The 15961-nt window shown below is 38.3% G+C and overlaps 2 protein-coding genes across 3 annotated transcripts; one reads left to right on the top strand and one right to left on the bottom strand.

Annotated features, from left to right (window-relative positions):
- The first annotated feature begins 93 nt into the window (after nt 1-93).
- Nucleotides 94-2337, top strand: LOC110842891 (methylglutaconyl-CoA hydratase, mitochondrial). 2 transcript variants are annotated; one of them, XM_022088753.2, is made up of 6 exons: nt 94-245; nt 705-1058; nt 1263-1508; nt 1576-1757; nt 1928-2023; nt 2103-2337. In XM_022088753.2, the coding sequence occupies exons 2-6, from the start codon at nt 725-727 to the stop codon at nt 2193-2195; spliced, it is 951 nt and encodes a 316-aa protein (XP_021944445.1). In that variant the 5' UTR covers nt 94-245; nt 705-724; the 3' UTR covers nt 2196-2337. The 2 variants fall into 2 exon arrangements, with proteins under 2 accessions (XP_021944445.1, XP_021944443.1); XM_022088751.2 differs by having other exon boundaries at nt 702-1058.
- Nucleotides 2338-2391: 54 nt separating this feature from the next.
- LOC110842890 (angiotensin-converting enzyme) lies at nt 2392-15573 on the bottom strand. Its single transcript, XM_022088750.2, has 15 exons — nt 15247-15573; nt 14644-14743; nt 13784-13925; nt 13261-13449; nt 11490-11654; nt 9513-9717; nt 9348-9383; nt 9059-9267; nt 8881-8927; nt 8390-8448; nt 8281-8329; nt 8086-8201; nt 5112-5484; nt 2793-2839; nt 2392-2707 (listed from the first exon to the last, which is right to left on the bottom strand). The coding sequence occupies exons 2-15, from the start codon at nt 14712-14714 to the stop codon at nt 2562-2564; spliced, it is 1854 nt and encodes a 617-aa protein (XP_021944442.1). The 5' UTR covers nt 14715-14743; nt 15247-15573; the 3' UTR covers nt 2392-2561.
- Between the last annotated feature and the right edge of the window lie 388 nt (nt 15574-15961).

Below are 15961 nucleotides of genomic sequence, written 5' to 3'. Positions count from 1 at the left end.
CGATGGTTGAAAAGCAGAGAAGCTCCGGCAGACACATGATAGATAACGTTGAATGTATGTACTTTCTTCCCGTACACGGACTTCAGACTTCAGCTGTATAATAATACAGCCTGCTGCATTGATTGATACATTTCATAGAATTAATTGTTGAGTAGAAGTGAGTCGTATGATATTATTAACACATCTTCTGATCTGATTGTCGCCACATTTTTTGCCCCATTGGAATCGGAATCTCGAGATCAGTGGTAAGATTGTAACTGTGCATTAGTTAAACTAATTTAGTTTTACAGTATTTTTAAACAATGTAATGTGTTGTGAACAGACGATGAAGTATTTTAAAACGTTATTAAATTGTATTGGATTTCAAATTAAATCCTATTAAAATTGAGTGCCTGTGTCATGTTGTAAATGTCGTGTCATAAGATTGTTATGATTTTTCTCTTCGATTTCTATCAGAATAGCACTTTAATTCACTGTCAATTTTGGAGACTATATATAAATTATATATTTAGTTAGATTATAGAAAGGAACGTCTGTAAAGTTGTGAATTGCATCGACTAACCAATCCCTTTCTGCTTATGATTTTGAGATGAAGCATAGATATTTAAGTACAATTTCCAGTACACATTTTCCGAATTGTTACACGTTATCATTATTAGCTGCATTTTGCATATGTCCTACATATTCCTTGATTCTTACAGCAGCAAGTACATTTCGAACGAAGATGGTCGTGTTTATCGTTTCTCGTCTGCAACATGGATGTAAGAGATTGATTGGTCTCAACCTGCCTCCTCTGACCCCACAACGAGTCACTTTCCCAGCTCGACAACGAAACTATGCATCTGTGGCGTTTACCTCGACTTCGAATGACCAAGATGAGCTGCTGCTTACTTTCATTGAGAAAGAGAAGCAGGGAAAAATTGCCATAATGGCCTTCAACCGACCTCAGGCAAAAAACTCTTTTGGGAGAAACGTTGTCGGAAAGTTTATGGAGTATGTAGACGTACTTCGATTCGAAAAGGACGTACGAGCCCTGATTATTCGATCCGTTGTTCCTGGTATGAATGAAGAACTTTTTTTTCTTAAATAAATAATAACTATTTATATCCGACTGAGAATGTAAACTGAATGAAGAAATATTCATCCCTACAAATTTATGGGGTCTAAAAAACGTCATAATAGTTTTTCATGAAAGTTTGTAATATGTTTGCGGGGATTACATTGCTGACAAAGTAAAGAGATACCCGGTGTTTTTTATTTAGGAATATTTTGTGCTGGTGCGGATTTGAAGGAGAGGCTGAAAATGAAACCGGAAGAGGTTGGACCACTTGTGGCCAAAATGCGACGAGTTCTTTCAGACATTGAGATGTTGCCAATGCCCGTGATTGCTGCACTTGATGGGGCTGCTCTTGGGGGTGGGCTCGAACTCGCTCTAGCATGTGACTTAAGGGTGGCATCGACCACAGCAAAAATGGGTTTAGTGGAAACAAGACTTGCCATAATTCCTGGTAAATAAATATTCATTTTAGAGAATTTGAACGAGATCATTGGAGTATTATTATTGAAATCATTTAGGTGCTGGGGGAACTCAAAGATTATCTCGCATCATCGGTGTGGCCAAGGCGAAAGAATTGATATTCACTGGCAGGATTGTGGATGGGTCCGAAGCTAAAGAAATTGGTTTGGTAAATCAAGTGGCGGAACAGAATAAGAATGGAGATGGAGCGTATCTGCGTGCTGTTGAGCTGGCTGAGGAGGTGAGTTGTATTATATAAAATCAATTTATAATTTTCAGAGCAATTTATTCCGGGTTTCCTGTCCTGCTGGCTTATTTTTCTTTATGGAAAGAGACTGATATGTAGTACTTCAAAATAGGACAAAATAGAAACGTAATATTATACGATTATTTTGTCCTGGTCTATTTCAGATCATCCCAAATGGTCCCATTGGAGTGAGAATGGCAAAGATTTCAATAAGTCGAGGTAAAGAGGTCGACATTTCTACAGGATTGGCAATAGAAGAGGTATAAACTATTTTACGGCAAATGCTAGATCTGCATAGTTCATGGTCATCCCTAACGTCTATGTCCTTTGAATTTTCAGGCCTGTTATGCTCAAGTAATTCCAACTAAGGATCGTATCGAAGGGTTAGTAGCATTCAAGGAGAAACGACCTCCACATTATAAGGGCGAATAAAAAACAGACCAAATAAAATTAATCTACGTAAATTCATCAGTCTATTCCATAATAGTACTAACTACTCTACTCCATATGAGGAATAGAAAATGAGACTACTGCAAAATAATTAAAAAATGAGATATTTTTCTTAAAAACCCAGTCCTTCCTTAATGTGTACATGTATCTCCCTTAATAGCGCATACCACAGTATTCATTTTTGCTGATTAATGCTGCCAATTCAAAAATTTTATTTCATTCAATTAATCACACAGGTTCATACTCTCAATTTGATTATATGTATTAACTTATCAAGAATGACATCTTCTCTTCTAAGTAATACTTAACAAAATAAATGACACATGTGCTCGAGCAAAGTACCCCCACCTACAGAGTTATTGCAGTTCCACTAGACGTGGTCCATCCCGGTACATCTCCATTTGCAAGATTGGTCTCCTGTAGCCATCTTTCCAGTGGTGCAAAATAGGATCGAATTGCTGTTGCGTTCATTTTTCTTACTCCTGTCAACGCCTCTAAAGCATACAAAAAAATATTAAATTAAATGAAACTGGAAGGAAATATTTTCAAGCTAGATATATTAATTTATCATGACGGAACCTAGGGCATCGGGCCAAGGCTTAGAACGTCCCAGTTGTAGCATGTCTCTGAAAAAATAAGGACATGTAATGAATTCGTCGCCCCCATTTATCTCTGTATTACTAGACCAATCGGTGTAGTTTTATAGCTCAGCTATGGCTCAAATTATTATACTCCAGATCCAATCCATCATTATTTTGAGCAATGTGGTGCTCCATTCAACGTAAAAAGCACACAGATGACCACCAACCAACCTAAAACCATTTCCAATTCGTTCGAGTCCAATAATGAAGGAATGATAGCAATAAAGGTGTGGTTTCCGTGTCGGGAATGCTTGTGGTCGTTGTTATTGTACATATAGATGTTCGCCTCCTATATTACAGACGCCAATGCAGACTACAGGTTCAATAACTGTAATAAATATTGATGAAAATACTCGACCATGCAGAACATGGCGAAATTATTGCGAGTTATTATTCAATCATTTTGTGCTTTGAAGTTTCTCATCATCCGCTACCATCTTTTTCAATTCAACGTTTTGCATGCATTTCCTGAGGGAATCTACACTATAGATAAATCCAGTCCGTATTGGCAGATAGTTTGCATGCTTATGGATGTGACCAATATTCCATATTATGTGCATACTAGAAATTTAACATGATCCACTTTAGCTAAACAGATCAAAAGGACTTTCTCTCCTAAAACAACGCGTGTTAATAGAATTTCAACATTACAAAACCAATACCCATACTGGGAAGTAATCCATAATGGTGACACTCACTCAGTCATGAAATGAATTGGACGAAATCAAATTTTCCAGCATCGGAAAACTATATACACAGACATACACATGAGCTGAGGTCATATCGTACGACACGAAATGTGGAAGAAAGGTCCCGAAGAAAGATCCTTTCTATTGAATTTGAGTCAAGAGAAAGCATATGTCAATCCAAACTCAAACTAATAATCCAGTAGTAAAGTCTTCTAAACCCTACTGACTCGACTTGCTGAATTTATAGGCACACATATCCATCCAGTATCCACTGCACATATCCACCTCACGTTTTACACACACTGGTGAATGTAACACTCTGCAGAATTCCCCTGCACTCAAACATTTTATTTTATACATCTCAGAAGAATATACGAGATGTGCATGAAATGGAACGTGGACAGTCCATAAGACAAATTGGAGGAGAGAGAATAAAGGACCATACGACGACTGAGGACTTTGGCCGCTTTGGGAGTGAGAGTAGAAGGAAAAGGTATCTCAATTTTTCCATTTGATCGCACCTCTAGAAATAATAAATTTTTGATTCCTGACATCCTTGTCACATGAAATCAATTCTGGAAGTCGGCGAGGGGTCCGTCCGTTTGCTTCATACATGTAGCTTTCTCCTTCCTCGGAAACAAGATGGATCACTCGTGATTTGATGATAGCTTTCTGCATCTGACAACCTCCGTTGTTGTCCTCAGTCCCCCCTCCGCTCTCTGATTTCAATTCCATTTCATATTTCTGAAGCCACTGTCTCTATTCTCGGGATATTTTCCACCATCCTTCACTTTCTCCCGTCTTGTATGCTTATATCTCGGTGTGCGACTACGAGACAATGCACCATTCGAATTACTATGATGGCTGCTGGCGTTATTATACGTACTTTATTTTATAGTCTTGCATTTCGTCACTAGTCACCATTGTCCAACTCCTCCGTCTCAAGTGAATATGCATTGTCCCCCTTTGCATACCTCCATGAGACGTTGTTTATTGTGTGGCAGAAAGATAATATTCTCCCATTGTTTCCCCTCTCAATCATGCTTCCCACCCAAGAAAGAAGGAATTATGAGCCAAGATTTTATAAATATGCAACATTGCGACTTTGGAGTACTTTCGAGATGGTTTTTGGAAAGAATGGCAGGGAGAGGAAATCGACCACGCAGCAGGAGACCGTACCTGCTGGTTCGCGACAGGTTGATTTTATAATAAATATTTCCAACAAATTTCGTAATACCCCAACCCGTCGCTCGGTAAGGCCGTGTTACTAAATATTACTACAAAAAATACGAGCGAGAAATACGACAGAAATATCCCAACTTTCTCTTACTTTCTCCAATCCATAACCTTACGTGATGGGGCAAGTTGAGGACGACCAAGTTCATAGTAGTAGACGCAATACATTATAAACTTCATTCATATCCACACGTTCCATTGCAATTTGTTCAACTTTCACTACTGTTGCAATATTTGAAAATGTTGTATGCCTTATGAAAAGGTACATCTATATGTGCACATCTCTTCTGGTATATGGTATGTACTATGTATCACTACAATAATAGACTTACGATAGTATGGCACCAGCCTCCTGCGATCCGTAAAAGTCACAGTCAGTCAATGGACCTTCGTGTCCGGCAGCTTCGCACAAGGATTCTGCAAATTGAAACTGAAGGATCGTTCTGGTAAAGTATCGAATCATGTCGTAGTCTTGGGCCACGTGAAATATGCTCGGACAATCAAGATCCTCTTCAGTCCTTTCCACCGGGGCATGAACTCCAACAATTGCTTCGGAGAGTGCCCAAAATTCACCATTCCATTGTGATGACATGTTTCCGTAATATCCTCGGAAAGCATTCCATCTCCACTGGTCTTGCAAAAGGTGAAATGGAAGAGTGGAGATGGTAGACAACGCTTGTTGGAACAAGTAGTTGATTTCAGTTTCTAAAATTATTGATCAAAGGAATCCTCCGTTACTATTTATCTTGAAAGTTGAAGTGCTATTAATACTTAAACAATTTGTATAAAATCTACACTTTGAGTGTAAATTATTGTTCGTAAATACAACAGGCTTGCATGTATAAATACTTAGGAGGAGAGCTTCACCACATGCCCTTCTGAGATTTCGATGCCCTTTGGACATGTGGTAGGGTCCCATGAGTGAACAACAACCCTGAAGTAGTTTGACACCATGGCCACATTTGCGCCCGCCACACCCACTCAAAGGCGCCAAAAACCGGAGAAAGTAGTGCTTTCACTTATTCAAATCCACACCAAAAATCCAATTATACTCGGATTTTGAAATTCCGTTCCCAGATAGTTGTTTTCTTATACCCAACATCAAACTCAACTTTTTTGGTGATTATTTCGAAGGCATAGTTTATTACTACAACAATCCTCTTTGGGAATTTTAAATTTTAAAAATATTATAAATTTCAAAAACGTAAGTTTGATGTTGGATATAAGAAAACAACTACCTGAGAGTATAATGAAATGCGAAATTTCTATTTAAATCCGAGTAAAATTGGATTTTTGGCGTGGATTTAAATAAGTGAAAGCGCTACTTTCTCCGTTTTTTGGGCGCCTTGGAGTGGGTGTGGCGGGCAAATGTGGCCATGGAATCAAACCACTTCAGGGTTATTGTTCACTCATGGGACCCTACCACATATCCAAAGGGCACCGAGATCTCATGGTCAGAAGGGTAGGTGGTGAAGCTCTCCACCCTAGAAAGCATAAATATGTAGGACTACGCTGGGGATAAATTTATTCACGGACGAAAATCTTTGTACATGCAATGTAAATACTTTGCATTAAGACTTTCTTTAATGCGACAAATAAAGAAAACTAATTGAACGCAACAGCCATGATGCTTGCTTTCACTCTAGATATTAACTGTCCCCTTATTGAAAGTGTCAGTCTATTTTGACCTGCAGAAAATTAATGCATGAATCAAATCAAATGAAACTTTTGTGGAATACTAACGATGAGCATACCGAAGTTTTTTAATCCTTCAGTTGTGCAAATACCCCTTCCGTACCACTGGAGAGACGATTTTGTCGCACACCTCTCATGAGCGCTTCGCCACTCGTTTCATCAACTTCTATGATGGTTTTCTCCATAACCCGATGAAATTCTTACAAATTTAGTGATATCGTTTTTTTATGACAGTATTATTTCTTAAGTAATGCCCAAATTCTTTTAATGGGTCGACACTGAGGTACTTTTTGAGCCTTGTCTATTTTATCGACAAAATCAACCTTTTTCCCTTCGAGGTACCTGGTCACTATTTTGGCATTCTGGTACGTACCCATGCCAGGGAAAAATAAAACGTGTTTGTTTTTGATAGAGGGGGTCAATCTCCTGATGATACACTCTTTGAAATAAATCCAAAAGTTCAAATTCTTGGTGGAGGCGAATCGATTTGAGACGCTCCCATTTTTGTCGATCCGCAGCCATTTTATATATTTCATCCGAAATTTTGCTTGGTTTTGAATTGAAATTTCGAACGAACGTCATTTTTACTTCCACATGAGCAGAACTTTACACGATTGATGCTTCGAGGTCAACGGGGTCGTAGTTTTAACAATTCATGACATCAAACTTCGGGGTGTCAGTTTTAACATTTTCTCAACAAGTTTTTCACAAATAGCTTTGGCTCCTCCTTTTTTATCTTGATTGTACTTTGGCGCGGTTTTAGTGTTGTACGTTTTGAAGCCCATCTTATTGGCATTGATCCTGTGAAGATAGGTTTTTGAAATTTTTAGTTGTCTGGGTGCGAGCCTCATGGATATGTTGGTGTTGCATCAGAAAGATTTTTTCACGTTTCGCGTGAGTATATTAGTGTCCTGGCGGACAGGTTGAGAAGGCCAAATTTTATAATTTGCATTTTCACGATCCTTAGATATGTCTAATGTATGACTGATTTTGTCCGGCCCATCCCTTGAACAATGAAGTGGTGATATGCTCTTTTCTGATCCGAGAAATACACTTTTTTGATGAAGTGGCAAACTAATTTTTCCACTTCCTCTAAATTTTGTGCTGTCATTTTTGAACGAAAAGAGATAATCAAATTCTGTTTTCGGTTTTAGAAAGCTTATCAAATTTGCCAATTTTTAATGATTTTTACATGTGCGAAATTCATTTTTAACTGGGTGAACCAATAGAGGGAATCTTGACACTTTCAATATGGGGACAACTCATAAGCCTTTTCCTAAGTAAGCAGTATTTGCTTTTGCAAATATTCGTAACACCGTTATTTTCAATTTAAAATCAAACTGGGAGGAGGTAGTTGGCTTTGCTTTTATCTTGGCACACATGTCGCAAGTGGTTGTAATTACTGAAATCCTGTGCGAGTTCGTTGTGATTGTAAATTCCGAGCACACCCTTCACCCTCAAAGTGGTTAAGGTACTTGACAGATTGACGCAAGCGACTCAATTAAAAATTAAAAGGTTTTACATTAACCACTGTTGACTTGGCTTCTTTGAAGTTTAACATTTAACAGTGTACATATAACCCCAAATTTAGGAATAGTAAAGTTGACTTACTGTTGTCTGTTGGTAGTTCGTCAAGCAATCCGATTGCGTACAAATGTTTTGGCGTGGATACAATCATAGACATTAACTCGCCAATAGCTTCGTGAAAACCATCATTTGCTCCTTCCCTTCGCAAATTTATATTTTCATGTGAATTCTAATTAATTCTCAAGTTTTGATGTATTTGGAAAAGGGTAAATGTTTTACAAGTAAACTGTTGGCTGTTGGCTGTACTGTTGGAAATACTGGATGTGGCCTAGTTCGGTTCACATATTACTCATTATTAATTACTCTTTATCATTATTATGTTCTTTACCTAGTTCATGGTGAATTGTCAAAAAATCATCCATATTTATCCTGGTGCACATCTTAATGCTGTAATTTATCACAATTTTACAACCTAAATGACAGTTCAGTCCCATCAAAATTATTTATTGATGAAACGACTCCAATCTCAAGGCTTGGGTTACTTAAACGGCTAACGTGCACATGCTTGAAGGCCAAAAGGGAAAGTCGTTAGAAAAATTCATGGAATTTGCTTCGTAACCCGTGGAAAACGAAAGGTCAGGTTATGAAGAAAATCCAAAGGGATAATAAATGGGAAAATCGTGAGATGAGAAAATTTATACTTCATCTCTCATCCTAACCAGCAGGCCATTTCTGTCTTGAAATTTAATATGTCGCATCGCTGCAACTTCGGAATAGGATTGGAGACATGTGACGTGGATAGCTACACACTAATTTCTTGCTGTTTACATACCAGCAGCTTTTCAAATGCTTTAATAACGAACATACTTATTGACTTACCGGTAGTCCACAGAATCATAAAAATCCCATGCTGTAGCGTGGCATACCTGTGTCACAGGTAAATTATCAGTACCAATTAGCTGCCTTAGGTGTCATAATCTTATGTGGCAGCTTCATCACGAGTAATATTAAACCATAATAAGTATTTAGGATATATTCAGTTCGAACTAGTACGTACAACTTCCCGGTCTGAAGGTTTTTCAAGCATGGATAGGTTGTAGAAGGTTGGTGGAAGAGGAATGAGTCCCATCGACGTATAAAAGTCATCACTAGTCTCGAACATTCTTGTGATGGTGTAATTTTGATCGATCAGAGCTTGGGTAATGTCCAAGCTGGGCTGATCCGGAAACGGCACTCCGATTGAATATAAATTGGCCCAAAACCTACCTAAGAAATTGGGAAACTTATTTTGAAAATCCAATAATCTTCCTCAATTTTGCTGGGGAGAAAACGTTCACTAAACCCACCCCACATATCGCCTAGCACGCTTTGAGGCAGGGTCCCTGAAAAATTAAATTTTTAGAGACCTATAGTCAACACAATTTGGTTCTCCTCAAATTACTTTGCATTCAATAATAGCAACATATCCATAAGTCGAAGATCATAAATAATAAATATTATCAAAATCATACCGTTTAAATTAATAACATCCGGTCCGTATGTTTCATACAACTTCCTTCTAACATAGGCGTGGAGTTGCAAGTACAATGGATTCATTTCTTCATATAAACTGTGAATATCACTCTCAAACTCTGGGTCTTCATATTTCTGTCGCAGTTGATCTCCATAGTCGTTAAATCCGTTGACTACGGCGAGTTTGTTCTTCAGTTCCACATACTGTGTAAAGAAAAAACACGTGCGGAAATCAAATATCATTAACGTATATATTTATGTATGTGGTAACAATCAAATGACATGACTAACAACTTCCGTCAGAAATTGTCACATAGCCAGCGGCATGGTTTATACCTTTATATCCGGTATTTCTTCATGTTCAGCAACGCATTTAGATAAATAGACAGATAAATTGTACAATCAGGTTTTTGGACAATGTCCACGAAACCAGCGGCAAGCAAACAATGGAGATCACATTAATTTTTTTCTTTCGCAAGATGCGAATTGTGTAACCAAAAATGTTGAATGGTCATGTCATTCATCTGAAACATTCGTCGTTAGTGAGCCGTGATGTTCACAAAAGAGCTCGCCGACTACAATAGAAAAATACCGTTCGCAGCTCGGGGCAAAGTTGATGCTGCGGTGGACGTTGTTTGAAAGCCGTGTTTACGTCGTGGCAGAATTATAAGAAGAAATAATAAGATATCAGTTTTTGCAGGCGAAGAAGAAATGTCTTATTTTGCATGTAGAAAGTAGAGCAGTTCTCGCATTGGCATTTTCATATAGCTCTTCTTGTCAGCAGACTTTTGGGTGCAAGCGAGCATCCCTCATCGTTTTGTACAGTTGGCATACGAAACCTATTTGCCAACTATTTTTTTAAAGATTATACAAAATCATAAAATCCTCTCCTCGCCCTTTGTCTCCCTTTTTATGCATATAGATAAATCTGCATGTGTGCATGTATGTGGTAAGTAGCTGGTTAGATCGGTCAATAATTTTTGAAGCAGCAGGAGCTATATTCTGTCGTTTGGTCAAAGAAACGACCTGATGCAAGCAATGCAAAGGTCGTTTTTGCATAGAATTGAAAATTCAAAGGCTGCTCCGGCAATCAAAATAACGATCTATTTTATGATGGCTCATCATTTCCAAATTTAAGTTTCTCCTTTCTCCAGACGACGGATATAAGCATATATTTTTGTAATACCTACGAGTTGAAGACAATGGAGGAGCAGATTCGCCACGAGCTACGTAAGTAAGTAGCTAGTCAACCAAATCACCAGCCCAGTCATCTGAACCAAATACATTTTTCAAATGAACTGAGCACAGCACAATGTGACCACAGAAGCAGTCTCGCAGTTATAATGACGAAATTCGATCATCATCAAATTGGGGAACAGCAATAAAATGGAAGAACCTCAAACTATCCATATCCATCCACCGACCAATTCACCATGTCAAAGGAAAGATGATGACTTGACGACATTTAGAACTGACATGACATGAACCTGAGAAGATTATGAAAGTTGGCAGTTTTGGCACTCGTGTTCCCTGCGTTCGGCCTGGTCTGTTCTGTGCACGTTCTCTCAACCCCAGTTGTCTTGCCACCATTCTTCCTGTCATTAAAATCTTGACAGAGCTGCTAATCCGATCCGTCTATTCATCAATGTCCTTTCAAGGACTCATCAGCTCCCTCACTAACTTTCACCCGATTTCATACAAAACCTGGGCGTGCCATTTTCACCCACGAGTTCACAATTTCAAGAGTAACTTCAGGAGCATGATGGAATATCATTCATTGCAAAATACTGGATATCGAACAGTCTTTAGTTATAAATATATAATTGCATGGATAACAATGCATAATTATTAATTATGCACGTACATATGACAAAATCAAACATTTATGAATCTGCTTAGGCACAAACGTACATACACGCTTACACGTTTTCATGTTATGAGAGATATGTATTTTTCGAGTAATTGTAGAGACTCACTTGGAAATAGAGGGGTTTTATTTTACGGCTGACTTCCCGTCGCCAACCGTCCCATGCCCACAGTCGTTCAGACGCATTTCTTGAGTCGGCCATCAACAGCGTCAACTCCGGCTCCAAGGAAAGGCATTCTTCTTCTCCGGATGGATTCAGACGACAAACTTTTCCCTGTTAACATAAAGCACAAAAAACGACTTTATTTTATTAGCCTAGTATTTATAGTCATAAACAACTTTCTGCCATTTCGCCCTTTTCACTCATTTAACAATGTGTGATAACTTTATCATATTATTATCAAGGACATTTGTCAAAATATTACAAGAGCAACTTTTTGCATGAAAAGCAGAAGATCCTCACAATCCAAACCCAAAAAGTTTTTCCGAGCTTCTTATTTCCTCCGCGCAAAACTTGCTTAACAAACACAATTTCACTTTTTGTAAATGACTGGGGTCATCTATGCATATATCTGAATGCTTACATATGTATATATATCACCAGCCATTGTTGACAGTCTTTAATGTGCATCGTGTGAGTGAAACTCGTGTATATTGTATCATTATTGCTAAAATTAATTGCATTACTACTTTACAAGGTCGGTTTACCAGGTTGTTAATTTAGGTGAACGAGCTTATTTATTTCCGGAGGTTAACATTTTATTCAACATTTAAATATGCATTCGTTGAATAATTTTAGAGTTTACCTTTTCAATGGCCGTCACAATACTTTCCGGAACACTGATGAATATTTTACAATTTGCAAGCATTGCGCTTCACTCAGCAAGTAAATATTGGGTCCATGTACGTATGTAGATGTTAGTTACATTATGCAACAAACATTAAGGATGCTAAGTTCTTCTGTACATACATGGTTAGGCAGAGTAAATATAGTTACAAGGCAGTAAAATATTGCAGATACGACAATTTTATTCGAGATCTAAAATGTAATAGGGCTGGGACCAACCACAAGGATAATCCTTCTGCCCCTGGAGTCAATTAAGGCAATAAAATTTCATCCCACTTTTCATAAATCTTTTAAAAAAGTAGTTTCTTTTTCCACTTAACCTGTTTCAATTTACGGAACTCATTTCATGCTGCCGTCGGGAATGAAAAACTAATAAGAATAATTCCCAAGTGATATTGCTCTATACTAACAAGTAATGTGGCGACTTTCTCTCAGCTTGCCCTGCCCCTCGTTCGCCTTTATTCGCAAGTAAGCAAGTAACAATCTCCCCTTGTTTCAACTTTGGCATTTCATACAACAGATAAGCTTAAGACCTTAAGACCATCAATAGACCTTTTATGAGAAAGTGAGACATACATGAACATCGTACTGATCGTAGATATGTATTTCGAGATTTCGAGTGAGGAGCATTCGAATGGATGAAATGTATACGTAATTCTGGGGATGTGAAAGTTACACTAAATCCGCTTATGGCTGGGCATATATTTCCTTCCACGCTACCAAAAAGAACGCATGCACACCATAGCACATGTACAACAAAACGTGAAAATATATAAAAGGTTTCAACTTTCGGCAAATGAAGTTTTTGGTAAGAACATTTGCAGATATCGAAAGCGTGGGTTGGCTTAGATGGACCAAATCTACACAGGCGTCTGCAGCAGGCAAGAGATAATACACGCCTTCATAATGCACTTGTAAATATATATTTACCTATAGGCATCTACAGTAGTGTATTATTTAGTTAATAGAGATCTATTCAACTCTCATCAACTAAAGTAAAAAATATTTTTAAGAAAGTGGCTTTTTTGCATACCTGACCGTATATGGAGCCCATTTCGGCAATGATAGAAGACAAATTTTTCATTTCGTCATCAGATAAAGACTTGCTTCCGACATAGGAAAGTTGTCTTTTCGTATCCTCCGTGAAGTTTGTCGGGTCGAACTGATTCGCTTCCTCGTTTGCCACGGCCTGATACTCGCTAAGTCGGAGCCCAGCTTCAATCTGTAATTATTTGCGAGAATATCGATATGAGAATATCGAATAGCTAAATCCGGTTTCCATCAAATCGTGAAGTAAATATCAGAATTTTAATGGATTTCATTATTCCAATAATTCGAACAATTATCTGCAAAAATACTTATTCGAATTATTTTGCTGTAATGGCAGGCAGATAAATTAAACCCGGCAGTACAAAATTTCATTCAGTCTTTGTCTAGTATGCAAAATTTGAACTCAATAATCTCACAATCAGTTTTGGCTCTATCGTGTCTTGGTCATAGCCGTTCCATAAGTCTTGACTCGGACTAAAAAACTAACTAGGAATTATGTGTTATACCGCAGCATCTGCATTCTCGTCCGTAAGGTTTGTGTTGTACGTCCAGTCGGCAAGCACATATTTATTAGCAAGGTCAGCATAAAGTGCGTTATACTGTTCCAGGAAAGCTTGGGCCGCCTCTTCATCTGTATTATTCCCTTGTCTGAAACACATCAATTCCATTAACTTAATAACAGTGTCACTAACTAAGCACTTGTACTCTCGCAACGGTTTCAACAACCGCTATAAAACTACAACAAAGACGAAACAGAAAAATATCATATTGATTCCATTTCCTTTCATTTACTCTTCCGCCTCCCATGACAAGTGAAATTAACCACCACCACCACCACCACTGCTGCTCCAGAGTAAATTAATTGGAGTCACTTCATAATGGGAAAGACGAGCTGATCAGCTCAACTCAACTTTCACCCAACCAACGGGTCCTTTGTTGTCCAGAGATGTGGTCCGTTCGTCCGTCGGTCTGGTCTTTCTCCCTCGTTTGGCGGATTATTAGAGGGACAGAGAACAATGATGGCTTCGAGACTGAGTCAACCAAATAAAGTAATCGAAGCTAGTTCTAGCTGCTGCTGGGTTGTTGATTTTACTCCCAAGGAAATAGGTTTCGTTGTAGTGGGGATATCGCTTTCAAAGGGTGTAGATTGCAGATATGGAAAGTGAAACACCACAATATGGCGATCTACAGTCGTCCATGGTCAGACTTTGCAAAATGTACTACGTACGTACGTGCCTGATATCGAGAAATAGCGGACTTGTTAGATCCAGACCATAATTAATGTAATTAAAGGATACATAATCAGAAAAGCTATAAGTTGTTCTGGCGTGGCAAGTAAGTACATTTACTCCGTGACATGTATTACCTTGTTGATGCAGACGCTCCACACCAAATACAGACCAGCAAACCCGCAAACACTAGAATTTTCGGCATCATGGCTTTTCTAATTTTCTCAGTTTACACGTCTGCAAATAGAATTGCGAGCAAATTATTGGTTTCACTGATACATCAATAAATATTTGGATTAACTTCAAACGGTAACATTCTGGCATAGATTTATTAAATTGCGCTTTTGCCGAAGCAGTGTTACAAAGTAGGCAGTGACCAAAACAACACGTATAAATTGAGGAGTTGGCAGGCGCATTTAGGATTTAGGATGGAAATTTTAGCAAGTTTTTTCTTCTTCTTATTATGATTACGATTCAAATGTTGCCATTATCAATGATGAATAGCCTCTTGTGGGTGATACTCGTCAGTCATAAAACTAATGTCATTAACCAGGTCAGCCTTCTTGTTGCATTACTTTGCTACATATGCAAAAATTATCCTCTACAGTGTATTTGGGGTTCACATTACCATAGGGTAGTAAGTATGTAGGTATATGCTACTTCTTGCAATCATACGACTATGCCAAGCTTTAGCATTTCCGATATCGTATAACAGTGAATTATTTAGAATTATTGCTCACCATGTACAGAGAAAAATAACTTTTACTCCAAGTCCTCTTGGCCCCAGAGCAGATTCTTAAAACGCGTAGTTGGTGTGCATACAAGGTTTTGCTGCGGAGTGTTCTTCTTTAGGTCCGTCCTCAACCGCAGAACAACCAAAGAGTAACATTTATGTAAGGTCCTGTTGTGTAAGTATTTAGTGGTTGGTTCGCAGTTCGTACTGGTGGTGGTGCAAAAGTGATGTTGTGTTATTCATGCGCCCATCATCTTGTTCAGTATGCCGTCCAATAAATTACAGGATCACTTCTACCCCAATTTAGTGTGAAGCCAACAAATACCCTACTTTCGGGTCTCATACATTCCGTCCACAAATTTTTTATTGGGGTTTACTTTGACATATCAGCAATGTAACCAAATTGTTGGTTTGAGAAGCAGAAAGTCTGTGATAGATGCAGCAGAGAAATGCATTGTCCAATAATAAGTCACATACATGGGAGAAGAATGTAGCCTGGGCTTTACAAACAAGTCATTGTTTGAGATAAGAGTGAGTCTCATCTATCACTGCCAAACAGTTCGTTCGAGAACGACAACGTTCGTTGAAGCCAATGTTGACATTCACAAATTAAGCGAAAAGGGTTTAGCACTCTTATCTCCATCTCCCAAGCAATCAAATTCTGCTGGTAAATCAAATCTGTCTCTCATGCAACGGAAATTAAGCCCTGTTCCATTCCACCA

Source organism: Folsomia candida, unplaced genomic scaffold (assembly GCF_002217175.1).
Source record: "Folsomia candida strain VU population unplaced genomic scaffold, ASM221717v1 Fcan01_Sc002, whole genome shotgun sequence".
In the NCBI taxonomy this organism is placed as follows: domain Eukaryota; kingdom Metazoa; phylum Arthropoda; class Collembola; order Entomobryomorpha; family Isotomidae; genus Folsomia; species Folsomia candida.
The sequence above is the reverse complement of the archived record's forward strand: the minus strand, read 5'-3'. Positions and strand labels throughout refer to the sequence as shown.

Coding starts and splice junctions, on each gene's coding strand:
- LOC110842890 (XM_022088750.2), bottom strand. CDS start 14,714: ATGATGCCGAAAATTCTAGTGTTTGCGGGTTTGCTGGTCTGTATTTGG. Junction 9,268..9,347: donor CGTGCTAGGCGATATGTGGG/GTGGGTTTAGTG, acceptor CCAATTTCTTAG/GTAGGTTTTGGGCCAATTTA. Junction 8,928..9,058: donor AACCTTCAGACCGGGAAGTT/GTACGTACTAGT, acceptor CCTGTGACACAG/GTATGCCACGCTACAGCATG.
- LOC110842891 (XM_022088753.2), top strand. CDS start 725: ATGGTCGTGTTTATCGTTTCTCGTCTGCAACATGGATGTAAGAGATTG. Junction 1,059..1,262: donor TATTCGATCCGTTGTTCCTG/GTATGAATGAAG, acceptor TTTTTTATTTAG/GAATATTTTGTGCTGGTGCG. Junction 2,024..2,102: donor CAGGATTGGCAATAGAAGAG/GTATAAACTATT, acceptor TTGAATTTTCAG/GCCTGTTATGCTCAAGTAAT.